Raw genomic sequence first — 20193 nt, 5'->3', positions numbered from 1 at the left:
CATAAAGTGGTTTCTAGCCATGCAGCAAATTTTGAAACGATAATAAACTACCGTATTTAAGTGTAGACACAAGATATTAGTCTTGGCTATACCAAAATCCTCTAAAATGCTGTACTTCAAACTGGAACTCTTTGCCCTACAGGAATGTGATCCGATGCTCAACATTGTGTCACCTGCCTAATTGAAGCAGAAGGAGATTTAAACCATATTAGTCTCTCATCTTGATATATGGAAGCCTTGAGACAGCTTGTGGCTGGGAGGTATAGCAGGGAAGAAAGGTCCCTTCCCACAAGCCGCCCTTCTCAGAGCAGAGGGGAGTGTTCAGCCACAGCCCAAGCAGATGCCACAGGCTGTGCATCCAATGCCCCCCGCTGTAGGGACAACCGAGCAACATTGCAGAGTAATTTCTATGTGGCACTCACAAGGGATCTATCGAATGAAAATATGAGTGGCTCTTCTAGTACTGCCGTTTTTCTGGCTAGCACTACCATCAGGCGTTTCAAAAGCCAAGAAGCAAATCCTACATTTGTAATGCCCTGGTGGGGGTAACTTGCACCAAGGTACCCCTCTGTACCCCTGATAAATCCTCACAACAGTGGGTTTGCTCCAAGGGTTTGACTTCCAGTGCAAAGGCCACAGAGCTATTCTGTGAAACCGATCCTTCTGTTTGAAGCACTTTCAGCTTTTTTTTTTCCTCAGGTTGCAATTTGATTCCTAACCAAGCGAGTAGTCTCTATCACAGCATTTTTGTGCACTGTGCAAATTTTGATGCTTTTCAGATTAGGGCTGTTCATGAGAAAGGGGAAATAATGTCCTTACACCTTTAACCAGGCAGCAGCTCCTGGGGTGCCACATCGCCGTGCTCTGTTCCCTTCGAGGAAGCCCATAATGATCTCGCCTTTAGCCTGTCACCACTAGGAAACATCAGAGTGAGACAGCCAAGGGGCTGAGTTGCCAAAAACGTCCTATTCCCATGGCTGGGAGATTTTGTTGGCACAATCTCTAAAGAGAATTTACTATGGGCCAAATCCTGGCGCCCTTGCTTAGATGAATCAGTTCTCAAGAAGAAACGCTCCCACTGCGAGTGGTGTGTGTGCACAAAAACCTGCCAGATCAGCCCAAAATACTGCTTGGGAGTATCAAGTGTTTGTCTTCCAGAGGGGCAGGAGAGCTGTGGGGAGCAACCGGCCCAAGGATTTGCCATGGAGGCAGTGCACAGCTAAGGGGCAGAAATTTGGGAACTGCATGTGAACGAAGAAGATATTCCACAGCAAAATCTCTAAATTATTTTTACTCAGTATTTTACTTATTTCCCATAAAACAAACACAGATGATACGGCTTGGCGAGTAATCATTTATTACTCCTTGCAGGGGCATCCAAAATATTCCATGGCACTTTAAGCCTTAATTAATTTATCTTTCATGTGAAGAAGAAATGAATTAGTGACAGCTATTTCCTGGACCTCATTTCTGGGATTAAACCTTTTGTTTCTGGAATATCTGAGGGGATTTTGGACAGGCATTTAAAAAGATGTCATTTCAAGGACATCCCCCCCCCCCCAGCACCACACGCGAAGTACTCGTCTGCAAAATCATTAGCCTGCAAAATTGCATCGCTCGCAACGACTTTTTTCTTTCCACGTAGAAGCGAAAATTTGTCTTAAGAAGCGAAGGTGGCGTCGGCGATGAAGAAAACGCCTCCCCATGGCTTCGCCCCAGCTGTTTACCTCCGCGGCCGCGGGGGCGGCAGAGGGTGGGCAGGTTTGCCGAGAGGTGTTTTGGGAGGGGTAAAACTACGGGCGAAGTTTTGCCGGAGCTCGGCGCACCGGGCCGGGGCCGCTCGGTGCGGGATCGGGGCGGCGCCCGCCGCTGCCCGCGGCGGGGGAGGCGGAGGCGGAGGCGGGGGGGCCGCAGCCGGGGCGGTGCCGGGGCTGGTCCCGGTCCGCCCCCGCCCCGCCATGGCGCGACTCGCCGCCGAGCCCCGCCGGCCGCGGGCCGCGCTCCCGCTGCGGTGAGACCCAAAAGTTGTCCGCGGTGGCGGCGCGGAGGACGGGCGAGAATAAACCCCTTAGCGGGAGGTGGAGGGAGGGAAGGAGGGAAGGGGTGGGTGGGCTCTGCCGGGCGCGCCTCCCCCGCGCCGCCCCGGCTCCCAGCGCAGCGCCGGGATGGGGCGCCCGGCGGGGGCCGGCGGGCGGAGCGGAGCGGGCGGCCCCGCCGGCGGGCGGCGGCCGCGGGCAGCAGCAGGTACGGGGAGCGCTGCCGAGCGGAGCGGGAGGGAGCCGGCGCTGGCCGGGGACGGGGCGGCCGGAGCGGAGCTGTGGGGCTCGTCCCCAGCGAAGTCGCCCCGGGGCGCTTTGGGGTGAGTCGGGGCTGTGGCGCCGCGTCGGGGGCTGAGCCCGCCCGGCCGCGGGGCTCGGCGCTGCCGGCGGGGCGGGCGCCCGGCGAGGCGTGATTTACGGGCTCCCCGGCAGCAGCCGGGCGCTGGGAGGCAGAGGGAGCTGTGTTTCCAGCTCCCCATCAATTATGGATGGAAACAAATACTGGAGTCAGTTGTGAATTATCCCCGCGCCGCGGCGGGGGCAGCTCCGCGCCGCCCTCCTGCCGAAAACAATGCTCAGGTGCGGAGCGGGGAAACTTTCTTTTTTTTTTTTTTCGGGGGGGTGGAGGCGTTTCAGCGCTGCAGAAACCGATACAGCTGCTTTCAGGGAGTAATTAGGAAGGGTTTAAAGCCTTCTTTATTATTTATAAGGATGAATGGAAATGAAAGGTCGCACAAATATATCTAGGTGGCTATCCGGGTTGTGTTTTAAAGGGCTGGGGGATGGTGGTGCGGGGTTTTTTGTGATTGTCGTTGTGTTTTATCTTGTGAGTTGAAAAATGCGATTAAGTGCTTTAGGTTGATGTGTTGAAAACATTGTAGTTCCGGTGGATATCCCACTTGTTAGCATGAATATAGCTAGTCTTAAATTAGTGGTTTTCTGCCAACCTCTGAGTTGTTTCTTACTTCTGGTCAAGATTATGTCTGTATCACAGGCATTAGCCTGTGAGTAATTCGAGCAAAATTCAGCCCTTAGTGTGTAAAGTCATTTGTATTTATATGTGTGTGTGGCTTAGAATACATTTACTTTTGAGCATAGCAACAGCAATGATGGTTCATAATGCTCACATATGTGGCACTTGCTGTACAGATGGTATTGTAGCTTATCCATGTACACACACAAGCTTCACACATAATGTGCAGGAATTACAGCAAACTTCCTCCAGAATACTGTTCAGTGCTCTGTAAATGAGTGGCATTTTTTCTCCCGGTTATTTCCCTTGGAGAAAAAAACATGCATCTTTATTGGGATACCTTTGTGCTCCAAGTTTTTGGTCTTATTAATGTGTTTTAATTCCCTAAATATTATGTGAAGGAACAGCTTCCTACTGTCTTAGAGGCTTTTACTGCTGGTCTGTTGCTCTCACATACAAATACTTTCACAGAGAATTTTCTGAGGTTCTCTCCTTTTCCCAAGTCCAACAGGAAGCTCATTGTAAAGCTTTGCAATTACTTTTGTGGCAAAAGAGAATAGATGTTTTTCCTGCTTTATTCACACTATAAAATTCTATGCACCTCCAAAGTCTACTTCAGTTCCTTTCAGTAAATTAAGCTGTACGTAATCATGTTTAATGTAGTAAGTGACAGGCATATTTTGTTATGTTGGCAGATATTGTATAAACATTTACTCTGGCTTAGATAAATACAAATTGCCAGCTTAGTGCCCTGATTTCTTTTCTGTATAATCATGAACTTGAACACCTTTTGTTTAAACTAATATAAAACTCAGGCTTTCTTAAATCAGAAAGGAAAAGTTTGTAGTAAGAATTTATTAGCATTCTGAATTATGTAGCTCAGATTTGTTTCCAAAAAGACAGCCAAAAAAGTATAACCCAGAGGCTCTAAATTGGTTTATTTAACCAGCTTCTCACTTTCATCTGCACCTTTAGTTACAGTGAACATTCCTCCCCCGTATCCTGCAGTCTTTCACTACCTGTTCTCCTTTATGGTCGAGATGCAACAAAGATAACATCATTTTCTAAATGTGCTTTGTGTGATGCAGGAGTGTGTGCCAGGAATACAGTGATGGCCCTGTCAAAGCTCTACAAACCAGCTGTATGGCTGCGGGTTTTTTCCCCCAGCCTCTCGTGCCCTTTGAGCTGGACCATCTGAACGTTTCTGGGAACGGCTGAGCTGAGCTGACTATTGCAGCAGATACTATAGCCCTTAGAGCCACCATAACTTTGCTGTGTATTTATGAAGAGCACACTTTTAGATAGAATGCTTAATTGTATATGCAATCCACTCTGACTAAATTGGCCTTTGATCCGATCAGTCCTGTCATGAGAGGTGTGGGAAGGAAAACAAAAGTCCATCATAGAAGCTCACTTCAAAGTGTATATCAGGCATTTGTAGCAATGTATCTTCAGGTCTTACTACAGTTGATCACATGCAGATTTCAGCTCTGGAGTTTTAGGGGGTTTGAATTCTTTTTAAAACATTAGTGCACTTAACAGAGGATTCAGTATCCTCTGAAGTCAGGTGAAGCCCAATTGGATGGATAGAACCTGTATGGAAATGTTGAAATGCTATGGTTGTTCTTCCTTCTGAAAAAAAAAAGAAGAAAGAAATTTGAAATCTGAAGTCTAGTGGAGATCATGTGTGAATACAGTCAGTTTTCATCAAGTGTTTTACAAGTGATATGACTGAGACTGTTTCAGTTCTAGTCTTTGTAAGACAAAGAAAATAGCTATATCAACAGCTTCTGTGCCTATATAAGCTTATGTTGAGCTTACTTATGTGATCTGATATTTTTCGAGGCATAGACTATGTGTTTACTTTGCTTGCTGAACAGAGGAGATGGTGGTTGATTACATACTCATCGTTAAACATACCTCTAATTCCAGATTGATAAAATCAGATACCTTTCCACTTGATAAAGTAATAATTTGCTCCACAAGTAATTAAGAAAAAATAGAATAAGGCATCTTACTTGCATTGGGTAGTACAAGTTATTTTCAGTCTTAGCAACTCTGTATGTAATTAAAACAGTTCAAATGTCGCTTTCGTCAAAACTGCTGCTCGAACAGATGATCTCTTTTCTTACGCATCTGATAAGCTACAGCAGTTACTGCTAAAATCTGTCTAAGTCATCTTATTAAGTTGTTGCTTGTTCTGTGAATAGCTGCCAGCCTTGAGTTCAAAAGAAAGCGGGTTCTGATTTGTTCCCATGTCACATGGAAGAGGTGTGCAGTGAAAATCGTGTTACTGCCCTTTCAATGGTGTTTCCTGGAGCTCTGTGTGTTGTGTGCCATAGCCCACTTTCCCTCGTTGTGGCTTGACAGTAATTACAGTACAGCTAATATTACAGTTGATTCAGTTTATTCAGACGGGAAGACTGTTGAATTGTCCCACTTCCAAAGTCAAATGTTTGTGTTAACCACAGAGATCAAATCTGTAGTGCACACATATAACATATGAGTAGTGTTTATTTCCCTAACTTTTCTGTTCCACTCAGCTTTTGTTAACTAACCCAGATTAGCATTTTAACAACCCTGAAGTGAACTTCTGCCATTCTCCCTGCTTGGACAGTGTGTGTAGACCATCCATCATCCTGTCCTTGGCCACAACAGGCTACTGGCTCCATAACCATTTGGAGCTACACAGAAACCATCCGACTGTGAACAGCACAGCTGGCTACAGCAATTTTTTCTTCCACGCCAGTGGCAGCATTGTCTGGCTATGGTAACTAAAGTTAACATCCAGAACGTGAAGTTTCTTTCATTCTGGCACCCCTGCCCAGCCCCGCTGCGGCTCGGTGTGCACACCTGCAGGAGGAAGGGCTGCAAAATGGCTGTGAGGAGCGAGGCAACTGCTGGACTCCTTCTTTTCGAGGCTCCAGTTTGGAGACAGCAACCTGTTGTCTGGAGTGGGATTACATTAACTCTGTCCGTACTCGAGAGGGAGCTTGCTGGCTGAGTCCTGTGCGCTGTCAGTGTGCGGGTCGGGGTGTGCTTTGAGAGCCTCCAGCTAAAGAAACAGAACTTGCCGCTTTAACTTGGCCACACAAACTGCCAAGGAGCACAAAAAGAAATGGAGAATTTCGGCTGTGTATTTCACACATTCTTGTAGAAGCCTTTTTAGTTCCACAACGGAAACCATGTGATTTCGCAGGATCTGTGCCCAGACTCTAATACTTGCTACAGATGCTTTCCTTGGTTTGTTTTGCGGATCTATGAATGCAATAGGAAAGAAGTCGTTACAGGATTTGTTGTTTTAATTCTGATGTGTGCTATGAATGGCAGGTAACCAGCAGGTGAATGTACTTGTGGCTCTCTGCTAATTTTACTTGTTGAGATTTTTGCATAATTTAAATAAATTGGCCTAGTATGGCTGTCTATCATGTGTGAGCCACTGCTTTCTTGCTGGAAAAGAACTTTTGATTTCAAGAGCAAAGGAGGTCAAGAGGTATTACCAGGAAGGGAGGGGCTAGATGGGAGTGGAGGAGCAAAGAAGTGGTGGTGGAAGAGGAGGAGCAAGGAGCTCAGGCAAGCAAGTGACATTTGTTCTGTCCAAAATGGTTACAAACCTTGTAAATGAAATCAGTCCCTGGACAGCTTTGATTTATATTCTCACACAGCAGATTGGCCTTGGTCTGCCTGACCTTGGTAACATAACAGAGGTCGTATTTGCACACAGATACTCTTCTTGCAAAAAGGTTTGTTGTTGCCGTTACTTTCCTTTTTTTTTTTTTTTAACCATTCATCTAAGAGGCAAGTTGCAGCCCAGGTTTCTAATTGGATAGGTACTGGATAAACACAGACTAAAAAGGATGGATCCTGTTCTCACAGTGGATGGTTTAAGAGAAGAGATGGCAAATAGGTACAGCCAGGCAGTGGCCTGTGGAAGCTGGAGAGCCGTGTTGGACTGCATAATCAGCAGCTGTGCCAGCGCACAAGCCGCCTAAGCATAGCTGAGCTGTGTGTGTTGGGAAGAGGGGGCACACAGGATTGGAGGCATCAGAGGCAAAGGGGAGCTTTGAAGAGAGCTTGGGATGAGAATGAAAAGTTAATTGGCAGATGCATGCTGGGGGGCTCTTCAAGTGTGTGAAGGACAGCAGGGAGGCAAACACAGAGGTGCTTGTCTGGAAAGGTAACGAGTGAGCAGTGGGGACCATCATCACAGCCCGTCAGAGGTGGGAGTGAAACCTCAGAAGAGATGAGAGCTGATCAGCTGGTCACTCAGCTCAGCTACTGTAATAATAGGCTTTTCTTAATGTGAGCTACATAGTTCATCTTTCTTTTACCAAATGGTCATGGCAGCTAGGACTCTGCTTTCTCAAGCAACAGTAAAGTAGCAGTTCACACCTCTGTTGGGTTGGACCTTCCTCAGAGCTTTATTGTGGCGTGAAACAAAAGGTATTTCCCTCAAGTGCTGCTGCCTGGCTTCCCAGGCCGAGAATGGGTGCTGGTGGTGGGCAGGGACTGCAGCTCCAACAGGAGGTGTTGCTGCTATTTCTGTGTGTGTCTGTCATGACAGATGCACTTTGGGGTCAAAAGAAAACTTTCACGCTTGTATTTCAAGCCCCTGCTTATATTGTGCCTCCATTTAGGTACCCCCTTCCCATGTTGTGTGAACACCTACATGTTCTGTCGGGCTGTGTAACCATCCCAGTTTGGGAGACTACAGGGAAGAAAAATGTATATTACAAAAACCTCAGTGTACAGTTAAGGCTATAGTATTAAAATTTTAGATAGTGTTTGAATGTAGCCTAGTGTTAGGGAGCGTGACTGTACCTGATGGTGGTACAAGAAAGGGCTGTAAGCAGTCTGTGTGTTCCCTAAGCAGCACTCTGGTGTGAAATACTGGAGCACTGCCTGGCAGGTCAGGGAGGCTCAGTGCCCTGTGGAAGCAACTGGAACCAACCAAGCTGGAAGGCAGGAGAGGACCCTCTGGCTCTTCAACAGTTGTCCCAGAGCCAGCTTTGGCACCCCTGGCAAATATACCTCTTTTGTGTATTGCCACCTAGGGACGAGTGCTGAGGAGAAGGGTAACAGAGGAAAAGCAGTAGTGTGAAAGCTGTCAACACTGTGTGAACAATGTCCCCAGGTGTCTCATGAAAGGAGTAATGAGGGGGGGTGGAGGGGAAATAATCTTGAAGAGTTGAATGGTTTATTTCAATTTGCAAACTTCTCTCTGTGACAGTTTCTTTAACCCAGCACGTGTTTATCAAAGATTAACACCAAAAAGCCAGTAATTTGTTTTTGCTCAGTAAGTCATATTTTTTCTTCATAAAGTAAATGTTGTGGATATTTTTAGCATTATGTAGGTTTTTTTCCTTGATGATAACCTCAGACAAAAATAATCAAATCTCATGCTTTGGGGATTAATCTGATTTCCTGCAAGGGTACAGATAGATTTTTTTTTTTCTTGTGTACCATTGTACAGGTTTTACTGTGAGAGTGGATTATGGCTTTTCCTCCCTCTAAAGCATCAGGTTTTCATCCTCACCAAAAACGTAACAAACACTGCTTGTGGTTGTGGTCCTTGGGGGCAAACTATGCCAGCACAAACTTAAATGTATTTGGTGCAGATGTGTAAGAAAAATAGACCTGCAGATTTAAATAGTGTGGGAGTGAGTCTGTTGATATTGGGCCAATATTACTGGTGACAACACAAGGATTTAAGGAAACATTGTAATTGTTTTGGGCATCTGGGGAGGTCTGTGTGGAAGAGAGAAGGGGACAGGCTGTAATATAAGGCTTTAAAACCCTTCCCTGATTTGCTACAGATTTCGTTCTGACCTTGATTCAAGCACTTTCAGTCCATATGTTACTGATTTGAATATCTTTTTTATTTTTAATTTTAAAGTTCTGATCTGTGACTTCTCTGTGGTGTACTAGTCAAAATGCCAAAGTATTGAGATGCATATATTTCCCTGTTTTGCAGTGTGAATGTTACCATGAGGTGATGAAGCCCAAGTAAAAGAGAGAAAGAGGAGGGAGAGCTGGTGCCGAGCACAGCTGCATCCAGTTCCAAATGACTGCTGAGGGTGGGCTCTGCAGGTTGTGTTTGGTCTGTAGAAAGTGGGTGGGTTTAGGATGCAGAGTTCCCCAAACTGATGTGAAGCAGCACAGGGATGTGCCCAAGTTTGGGACCCAGAGCAGGATAGCCATGGCTGCACATTGCACCAATCCTGCCTCCGACCCCAAACTGGCAACAAATGGGTATAATTTACCTTACTGAGTTTGTATCAGTTTAGTAACTTCAGGGCAAGGAAATCAGCTGGATCAAATCCTGCACTAATACTTCTGATTTCTAAACAAATAAATTTTTGTTTAGAATAAATAAAAATAAATTTTTCACCACTACTGGTAAGCCAGGTCATCCCAGAAGACCCTCAGCACAGGCACCTCTCAAGACATGGGTCTTGTCCCTCTGACTGTCCCCAGGGTCTCACAGCATGAGCACTGATGTTCCCCCCCTCTCCCCTCTGAATATGTATATACATACATTTACAAATACACACTTGGAGACTACAAAAGCAGCAAATGTGATAATGTGATCCAACTGTTCAGTGCTAGGCTAGAAAGAAGTATTTTTCTGCCATTATGTGAAAATTTAGCGTGACTGGAACAGAGTCTGCATTTGATTAGGCAATTTAAGAAATGTAAGAGACTTCATACTGTAGGGCAGTGCTGCAAAACAATTGCTCGGAACATGTTCTAAAATTGGTTTGCCTTCACCAGATTTCCATGTGTTTCTGCACGACATCTCAAATGAAAGTATGAGCAGTCACGTGGCAAGTGACAACAGTTTGGTATTATGGTAAATAAAAACAGAAGTTTAAACAATTACTTGAAATCCCGAGTAGACTTTGAGATGAAAAAAAAAAGGCAACAAACCCAAAAACAAAAAGAAAAAAAAAAAGAAAACCTAACTAAACAAAAAAGCCAACTCTATTACTTTCCAGCCTGGGAAAGACATTTCATAACACATCCTTTCACTGGTGTGGTTAATCTTTAATGCTTAACAGGAGAATAGTAATCGTTAACTTTGAGCTCAAGCTTCCTCCAGGTTTTCATGCCTGTATTTTGTACATGTAATTGACTGTGCCCAGGAAAGTGGCGGAGCACATGCTTTGCATATCCAAATAGGTAACTGGGTGGCCAGCTACCAGATTTGTCTGTGCAGAAAAACCAAGACCAGTTAAAAACGCATCGTTCCCCACTCTCTATAGGCAGTATTCCTACAGGCAAGGCTGGCTGGCCATTCCAGCCCTGAGAATGGCATACTGATAGTACCAGCACAGTGCTTAAGATGCTCTGATGTGTTTCTTGCCAGTTGATAGTCTTCTGTCTCTCCCCTTGCATTTTCCAGGAGCCATTTACTTTCTCTCTGAAGGGGGAGCAGTGGCAGCCTTTTCCCTGGCAGTAGCAACTCAGGCCAGCAGTCCCCATGCTCCAGCAAGGCACAGTGATGCAATGCTGGAGGGATGTTTATAGCAGGGGAGAGCAGTGGGTGGAAAGAAGTGATGCTTTCTGGAGTGAGATTGACAGAAACATTGTCTGAGGCACAGCCTGTTGAACAGCAGATGTGCCCTCTCCACAGTGCAAATCCCTTTTTATTTTGCCTGTCCTGCTTGTTGGGATGTATTCTTTCCCCCAAACCTCCCTTCCATTTCAAAACATCCCGTTCACTTCATCCTGTAGGCCAACCCTGACCTCCTGGGCTCCAGCCAGGACTAAAATGGGCAGCACTTATCTCGGGGATCAGGGCTGGAGCACTGCTCAAGGTGCAGGCTGGAGAGACAGCAGGGCTCTCAGACAGCAGGCCCGAGGCGCTGCCAGCAACTCGCCCTGGCTGTGGCGTCAGCTGGACTTGTGCAAGTTGTGCCTGAGACCTTCATTATGTCCTCACCTGCGAATACTGGTTTATACCTGTCTCAGAGTTGCCTTATCAGATGATGCCTAATCATGCTGAAATGAGTGGCAGTTTTCCTATGTAAATCATGTTCTGTAGGCTTGCAGGAAGAATACTTACTTCCTTCACTTCCAGCGCTCACTCACACTTGTGGCCAACCCTCCTTGAGGGAGGAAAAGTAATACTTTGGTCTAAGTTTTTAGGCTTTTGTTTGAGGCCAAGGGGGGCAGTTTGGGTTGTTCCCAAACCTGCATCTAAGCCTGTATGTAGTACTGTAAGTAATTAGATCTTTGCCATCATGGCTTAAGAGTTCTTGCTAGTTTTCAGGATAAAAGTATTTCGGTCTGAAACACGCTAATCAAAAGCACCAGACACCTCTGACCCAGCTGGGAGCTGGAGGCACTCAGGACTTCACCCCGATGAGCCACAGCTTCTCTCCCCAGCAGGGGGGCTTTGCTTTCCTCGGTTTGGGGTCAGGGCAGGGGTAGGAACTCATGCTACCAGTGCTGCCCATGGCCAGGAATTAATGGAAGATCAGTGCCAAGAGTATAGAACAAACCTTGAACATCACTGCACTGACATTTGCTGCACCAGTCCTTGGATGCTTTCATGAATAAATTTAGTATATCCTAGGGCAGTCCCAGTTGGGCATGAGCAGTTTGAATTAATGAAATGCAGGTCTGCTGAAATGGTGAATCCAGAGCACTGCTTAAGTTAAAGTACCTTGCACTCCATCACCAATAGCTCAACCTTGGCAAAATTTCAAGGGAAGGATGTCCTACAGGAGCTTTGCAAAACAGAACAGATTTGACCATAGATGTGAGCCGAAATCAAAGGTTGGTTTCAGCTGAAGCACTTCTGTGTCACCCTGGTAAGGGAAGGTAGTTAACATTCACTCTCAAAAATTAACTTAAAATGAACATAATTGAAGCAATCACTTACAGTTTGTTGAGCATTTTATTTCCTTTCCTGCTGAAACTACCTTGTGTTCAAGTAAATTTTTGATCACAGGAGAATTTAGCCCTCAAAGTGCATCTAATCAACCACTAAACACTTGCATCATTAAAAGTCACCCTATCCATTTTGCAAGCATTCTGTCAGCTCATTCTGGAGTAAGAGGGGTATGCTTTCTGCAACGTTCAAAGCCTGCAAACAACTGAAGTGTAGCTGGCAGTACCATAAGCCAATTAAGATGAAAGCTGTGATACTCAGTGGTAGGGTTTCATCACTTTAATATTAAACTATCTTTTTTTACTTAGGCATAGATCAAGAGGTGTTAATGCAGAATCCTTAAAAGAAGTCAAGTATTATCTTAAAATAACAGACCTGTTATTTGCACTTTCATGCTCAATTAATATATCTGCTTCAAATATCCTAAATTTTTCTTCAGAGCTGCAGACTTTAAGGTTGTTATAGAAAGTCAGGAGGGCTATATACAGCAAGTTTAAATTTGAGTGTACCTTTATAAGACAGAAACAGGTTTTATTACCTATTTATTCATACAAAATCATGCTGTATGTTTCTCAAAGGGACTACAAGAATTAAGTACGTCTCTTTTATTAAAACCACAAATATTTTTCTGTGCTCTTTGATAATTACCTGAAACAATCTGTCACCAATTTCCACAACATGGATTTATCACATCATAGACAATCTCCAAGATTTGAATGTACAGTAAACCTGTGTGTCAGGCATTGGCATCAGGAACTTTATTGAAGTCAGCCTTCATTAGAAGAAACACATACTGGAATGACATTAAAAAAAATTATAAAGAAAATCACGCTTGCATTGATGCTGGCTGTTGTATCCCTGTTTAGGGAGGATTTAGTACACTATAATGTAATTGCATCATTGGAAAACCTATGTATAGCTATGACCTAAAATGGGAATCTAATCCCTTGCTTCTCGTATAATAAATACTGATACAGATTTTTAAGGCAAATGTTGTGTTCTGTGTGGAATACTTTCTGGCTTGTAAGCAAATGACTCATCATACCCATTTCACACAGTAAGAGACAGAAGAAAAAGACCGAAACCAAAAAAATAGAGGCAGGACAAAGAGTAGTTGGTTCCCTCTCTGGAGTTCAAGCCATTAGACCTTGGGCCATGCTGGTCTTACATTTTGACTCCAGTGATATAGAAAGGCTTCATTTTCATGTTTTGATTACCAAAACATTTTTTGACCTGGTTCCCCCGCTTTGTGGCTCTGCTCTAGTTATTTTATTCTAGTCACAGCAGGGATTAGGTATCTGAGTGAATATTCTCGTGTATCTGTGATTGCCAATGCATACATTTCTATGAGTGTAGGGCACTGCTGAAGACAGCCTGTACCACCTTCATATATTTTCTTCTGAATGTTTTATCTTCTGAAAAGATTGACCTGGTTGACAAACCAAAATTGAGCAACAACCTACATTTCTTTACTAGGTACAAGTGGAGCAGAGCCCCAGTGCCCTAATGGTGAGCTGTTCTCTCTGCAGCTGGCTCAAGAAGTTGAACTTCTCCCACCTGGTAGCAGTTACCATCAGCAAGTAAACTCAGATGCAGATCCTTAGCACACTAAAGGGGAGTCACTGCCAACAGGTGTTTTAACTTCATGAAGCCCAGAATCTGAACCATACCCTTTTCAGGTAGTGCTTTTTAACCTGCTGTTAGTAGACTGTAAGTGATTTGTGCATCAAAAGATGATCCCTGAGGCTGTAGTAAACAAGATTTTTAACTTTTCTAGACTTGCCCTTTGTATCCAAAAAAAGGGGAGAGGTGCTGAACAGAAGTTCCCATTCAGAGACTAATGTAGCTTTTATTTGGTTGCAGGTGAAATCTGTGACTTGCTCTAGCCTGGCCAGCACATCTTTGTTGCTCGAGTGTCTTCTGGTTAAAGAGCCCAACTGCTCAGTGCCCTGAAGCCACTGTCTAAGGGTTCCCTGTGACCCTCACTGAGGGTTGTCTCAAGGGCTGAGTGGAAGTTGCTGAGTGTTGCACAGGATCTGCTTTGCTCTGTGTCAGAAACTGAAGTCTCAACTGTAGGCCCTGAGAAACTTGTTGAGCATCTCTGAACAAACAGCAGTAAAAGATTTTTATGTTTTGTTTCGTATTAACTTTTATCTTATTATTAGAGTGGTTTCATGCTCAAGATTTCAGAAGGTGCCATCTGAGAAATGCAGTAGTTAGTGCCTTTGCACTAATTAGTGCCCTGAGGGAGCCATTTGCATGCAGGAAGGAACAGAGGACAGCAGGGATTTCCTGATCTGTCCAAGTCCAGTCACTTGGGATTGTGGCAAACCACACCAACAGAAATTGCCTAAGCTCAGCATATTCAATTCTGCCTGTCCCCCCTCTACGTTATGGTTCACTTGTACCTTCACGCACAGAGGACATCCTTGATCTCACCTAACAGCCTGAGTCTGGTGGAGAAGGAAGACAATGTAGTCATTTACTCAGCTTTTATTATTGCAACCCTCTTCTCCATTCCTTGCCAAACTCTCCACAAGTGAGCTAACTTTTAGGATATATCTTTTGTTCTGACCTGTCTTGAACTTGAGCCTGGATTTGCCACGCTGCTCTCCTGTCTGTGCTTTAGCATTTTGAGAAGCGTTTATTGCGTTAAGGAGATTTTTAAGATTTTTTTTTTTCTCAGTGAGTAGAAGATATTGCATCAGTCTGGTTTGAAGCCATTTTATATGTTGCTTCTCCCGAGCTGGCTGAATGCCCTTTCCCTTCCCCCCTTCTCTTTTACGTGGCAGTGCACAGAAAGATGATTGATGGAGTGTCACCAGCACGTTGTCAAAGGCTGGAGTAGATTAATGGGCAAGAAACACCAGCCTGTTCCCCTTCATGTGTGATTGTTTGAAGGCAGGCTCATATTTTAACAGAAATTATATCCTGCTTCTCTGGATTCCCCCAATCAGGAATTGAAGGATGGGATTTGTAGCTGAGATTGAAAGGTACCAGCCACAAAGAACCAGTTTATTACTTGGGACAACTGCCTGCCTTCCATTTGACCAACAGCATCTCCCTGAGGCCCATTTCAGGCAGGTTGCTCTCCTCTTAAACAATATGGATTTGTGCCACCAGTTAACATTTATACCTCTAGTTCTTTGTATTTGCAGCCAACAAGTAGTTATGGCACAGACCAAGCGGCCAGAAGAGCTCTGATTTGTGACTTGCTCTCCACCTTAGTGGCACTGGTCACTGTGCCTGTGCTGCAAGGAAGGACCCTATGTGACCCAGAGCAGCTCAGGACCTTTGAAAAGGCTTTTTTGGTTGTTGGCCTTGGTCACAAATTCAGCCTTGGTCTGTGCCTCAATTCCCCAGCTGCAAAACAAGGATAGCAATATGGTAATTTCCAAACACTGCACTTGCCATGGATTGTTTCCTAGCAGAAACGCTAGGAATGCAATTTATAAGAGAAATTAATCAAAGACTGGTCTGAATCCTGGCTGGGGAGAAATAATCAAACCCAGAGTATGATTGTTTTCTGCATTTTCTTGAAGGTAGACTTTGCCAGCATTTTGTAATCAGCTATTCTGGTCCAAACAGATACTTCATCATTGTTATTTGTAGTCCCCAGTAGTGGCCTCCGCTAAAAGGTTTGAATGTGGCAAGAATTACATCTTTCACACCAGCCTATCTGTGTCTACCAGAGGCATACACCTGGCTGTCATAAACCCCTGCTTCAAGGGCTAGATGGAGCCCATTTTTCTGATTATCCAGGAAACAGCTGTTCTTCCCAGTTTATTCTCTGTTCAGTCTGATCTCAAGCCTATGTCCAACCAGATAAAAGCTGCATTCAAGAGCCTCTTGAAGCAGGTGCATTTCCTTTTCACAGGTGGCTGGAAATCAGAGCTACTGTTAATGTTCTTGTAATAATTTTGCAAGCAAAATAACAAAGAAATCTGTACTTCTTGCCTGGCTGGTGAGAAGCGATTGCCTCTGGTTTGCTGATCCAGTCCAGCTCTCTGTCTGCTCTTCTCTCCTGTCATGACAAAGGTCTGTGCTTCATGTAGATATTTTCTTTGATAGAGATTTGTGACAGGTGATGTTCAGTTAGAAGAGATTGCAGAACATAACTATTCCTGCCCTGTGTGTTCTCAGAGTTCATCTCTGGAGTATACTGAGATGTTTCAGGGGGTTTGAGGAAGACAGGAACGTGAGTTTGTTTCTGCTCTGGATGCCATCTCTGGGGAGACACATCCTGTGAATTTACATTTACAAAACTTCTCATTCTTTGAGGGAGTGTGATATGCCCCCTGAAATTTGAATCAAATTGAGAGAACTGAAACTCTCCTTGTTTACGTGGCATTTCGGATGTTTCCTTATTGCTTTTGAGACGGTTTGCTGTGTGTTGGCCATGACAATCATGACCCAAAAACAAATTGCCCTTTTTTCTGTAGCCATTTCCTCGAGTCCAGAAGCCAGTATCTGCCTGTGTAAGGCAGGTTACATGGAAGTTTTGTGACTGTTGCCCCAATGAATTCTTCCCAGATGGGACATTGGAAGGAAAGTGAGGAAAAAAGGATCTCTGCCCATGCTTGGTACAGGCAGAACTTGTGCAGTTTGCAGGCTGTGTGTGATTTGCAGCTGGGCCAGGGTCTGTTTGAGTCATGGTGTGTGGGCCACGAACAGCCTCTTCTTCTATGCTAACTACAGCCTGCATGGCTGGGAGAGCTTCTTGCTCTTTGGCAATTTGTATTCATTTGTTCTCCAAGAAAACAAGGCTTCAGGGAGGACTTTCACTAAGCACCTTATGGATGTTACTGTGCACTGACTCAACGTACAGTTTTGTGCCTCCCCTTTCTCTTTCACTGGGCTAGCAGTGGATTGGATATTTGGAGCCTGCTTTTCTTTAAAAAAAGAACCAAAAAAAAAAAAGAAAGATTGTGTAACCATTAATGATTTGTTATTGTGTCTGGGAGCCACTGTGCTGCAGGACTTTGCTCTAATGGTGCTTTCACAAGAAAGAACTAATTTGACTAACTTTATTAATTCCAGTTTGTTTTAAGTTTGCTCATTAGTAATTTAACGCAAGATGCTTCAGCTGAAGAGGCCATGTCAGGACAAGGAAGAGCAGAGGGAAAGTGCCAGGAATCATTAGTGTTTATTAACCACTGCACTCATCAATCTTGACTAAGAGCACAGCCCATTCGTTCTGGACTGGTGGACTGAGATACAGAAATATCATTAACAGTGGAAAATGCTTCTTTCCAGGTCAGTCTGTAATGGGCAGGCATCCAGACAACACCCCCGCCCCCATCCCCAAAACGTTACCAGCCTCTCGGTTGCTCTGCTCACAGTCCAGCCTGAACTGACAGCTCAGCAGCCTTGTGGAAGGAGGAAGCCCTGCCCTTAGCCAGCCGTAGTATCAATTAACAAATACAGCATTTTTGTCCCCAGTAAGCGTTGCTGAAAGGTTAAGTGTTGTTATGAAGGGGTTTTTTTAATTGCCTTTCAAATTATTAAATGATTAATACTTTTGTGCTTTGCTAGATCGGGTCTGGCACCTTGTGCTGGCAACGTGTTCCTCTCACTGCAATTCTTGAAACATTAAAATGGAAAGGTTTCTTTTTTTTCTGTTTAGACAAAGCATTTAATAACTAATTTCAGCAACTGCAAGGCATTGAGCTGATGACTCAGAGCTCTGACCTGTGAATCAGGGCTGAATGAATGCCTCCAAAAGGTTGGAGGAGGGAATAATACAACATTTGCCAGGTTTCTAATGAGAAATATGACCCCTGCCCAGACCACTTGCGGTCATTAAAGATCACATTTCACTTTGAGATGTGTTTTCTTGCATCCTACCCAAATTGCAACTTGAGTAGTTACATTCTTGCTCACTAAAATATCTCTGTGGTTTAATTGGAGAAGTTATGTTTCCCTTCCCCTCTTAAAAGCTTTGTTGTATAAAGTTGTGGTGCTGTCATAATCTGTAGTGTACAGTCTATAGGGCACACACAACCCCCCCCCCAGTGAAAGGCTCTGAAGTTGCTGGCTTTCAACAGTATAAAATAGAATGAGGGGGAAAGTGGCATCTTGGGAACCCAATTCAACATTATCCCCTCATTTAAGTCTCTTGCCACCCTTGCAAAACATGTGACAGTGCTGTAAGGGCAACATTTTGCATTTACTGTGCACATGTGTAAGTCACTGCAGAAGACAAAGCATCAAGTGCCTGGTCCTTGGCATAAGGTCTTTGACAATGGGCATGTTAGACTGAGTACCGTGATGGCACAGCCTGGAAACAAGCACTAATATTAAAACACAGCATGGGTGTTTGGACAGACTGTGTGTGCCATGACGTTTTGTGGATAAGATTTAGGTATTTTATGGGAAATGGGTTTTTATTGGATGACATTCAGTGATAGAGGGGATGGAAAGAGATTGCAGTTTAATTAAAATTTTAATCCCAAGTTTGACAATTTTTCTTGCCAGGTCAGCAGCCTGCATGTTCTGATTCCTGTGAATTAAATGGGCTGACAGTTGTCAGCTTCTTTGGAAATGCCTCTAAATCCAGCTAAAAATTAGCAAACATCAATATGTTTCAGGGCAGCTTTGAGTTAGGGGTATGCCATGCAGCAGTTTTCCATCAGTGTGCCTACGGGAGCCTTTCCTAAGCTCCAGTTTAGTCCACTGCTGCCAGTGCTCAAATACAGACAAAATCTGCTGTAGGAAGTCACGTTTACTGTCCTGTGCAGCTGAAATCTCACTGTTGTCTTCCTGTTTTCCAGGTAGTTAAACAGTGTTTCCACAAAGGTAGTGCTCATCCTTCCCCAACCATGAGGCTCCCTCTGCTCTGTGCCTTCCTGACACTAATGAGCCTGTCCGGGTGCCGAGCTGTCAGCTTCCCTGAGGACGAGGACCCCATTAACGTTGTTGACTACCACTGTAAGTTAATCTGCAAGTGGTGCTAAACACCAGGGAAAAAGTTTTAATGTTGATTTTTTGGGGGTTTTTTTTCCTTGGGAGATTGAAAAAAAAAAAATCCGATTCCTTTCAAATTGAAATGTGTTTACTGGCTTTGTATCTTTAATAGAACACTTAATCATTTTCTTAAAAAAGCAATCAGAAATACAGCAATAACTTCAGGAAAAAGAACATTTGCTGACATTAGCCATCTTTTTCTCATTTATATTCAAGACATTACTCAAGGAATTTAGTTTAAACCCTTCTACACCTAGTATATACAGCTAATCAATGCCATATATTGATTCTTTAGCTCTATAATCCTGAGTGATGGTGTAGCCCATTTTTACTTGCAGATTCAAGGCAATATCCAGTATTTAGAGGACGCCCTTCAGGCAATGAATCTCAGCACAGACTGGACTTCCAACTAATGCTGAAAATTCGAGACACACTTTATATCACTGGCAGGTAATTTTCCTTCACTCAGTTCATTAGATTAAAATTCTTTTCTCTTCTGGTTTTGCATTTATGTGTAAAATTCATTTAGAAAAATGTGCAGAATATGATAAAAATTAGAATTGGGAAAGGACTTCCCAGAGAAATATACCATATCTATGGCCAGTGCATGAAAATTGGATTTGAAGGCTGCAGTTACTGTAGTTAGGCTAAAACCAATGATCAAATGCTCTTTTCCCTCTTTTATATTGCTGCCCTGCCTGATAAAAACCTCTCCTGATCGCTTTAAACTTGGACTGACACGTCAGGGATGTCAGAAGTGAGGATTACACACTTGCATATTTACAGCCTGGGTTAGTCTTTAACTGAATGGGCAGGCAGAGATGAGGAGCTGCACACTGCAGGTGCTGCTTAAGGACCACACCAATAAAAATCAAAACAACCCCATATTTCCCATGAACAACCTTCTCAGAAAATCCAAAAGCATTTCATAGGAGTTTCTGGTCTAACACAATATTCTAAAAATCAGTTTAGCTTATCAAATACAGGACCATAGAATTAATGAATTTACTGGTGTCTTTTTACTCTGCAAACAGGGACCAGGTTTACACTGTAAACTTAAATGAAGTTCCAAAATCAGAAGTTACTCCAAGCAAGGTGAGTAGATGCAGGTGCTGGAAAGGGAGAGGTGTTTTCTTTGGGTTTAATTTTTTTTAAGAATTTTCTATGGAAAGGAATTTCAATGTTCTTTTCTGGTCTTATTTAACAGAAATTAACATGGAGATCAAGGCAACAGGACAGAGAGAACTGTGCTATGAAAGGCAAACATAAAGTAAGTTTAGGGTTAATAAACATTATAGAAAAATTATGCTAGTATT

At 44.0% G+C, this 20193-nt stretch overlaps 1 protein-coding gene across 11 annotated transcripts in view; it reads left to right on the top strand.

Moving 5' to 3' along the window:
* The window catches only part of SEMA6D (semaphorin 6D), a 216872-nt gene that overhangs the window by 183355 nt on the left and 13324 nt on the right, over positions 1-20193 (top strand). For 8 of the 11 annotated variants that reach the window (XM_027732036.2, XM_039390129.1, XM_039390130.1 and 5 more), the window contains exons 3-6: positions 18685-18841; positions 19216-19327; positions 19912-19972; positions 20085-20147. In XM_027732036.2, the coding sequence (XP_027587837.1) occupies positions 18733-18841; positions 19216-19327; positions 19912-19972; positions 20085-20147 (345 nt within the window). In that variant the 5' untranslated portion in view covers positions 18685-18732. Of the gene's footprint in view, positions 1-1988; positions 2012-2223; positions 2245-2269; positions 2360-18684; positions 18842-19215; positions 19328-19911; positions 19973-20084; positions 20148-20193 lie in introns of those variants that run through there. The other 3 variants (XM_027732037.2, XM_027732038.2, XM_027732035.2) reach the window with 3 other exon arrangements.

This window comes from Pipra filicauda, unplaced genomic scaffold, assembly GCF_003945595.2.
Source record: "Pipra filicauda isolate LSUMZ 115617 unplaced genomic scaffold, ASM394559v2 scaffold7_size6619720_pilon, whole genome shotgun sequence".
Classification (NCBI taxonomy): Eukaryota; Metazoa; Chordata; class Aves; order Passeriformes; family Pipridae; genus Pipra; species Pipra filicauda.
This window is presented reverse-complemented; position numbering and strand designations above follow the sequence as displayed.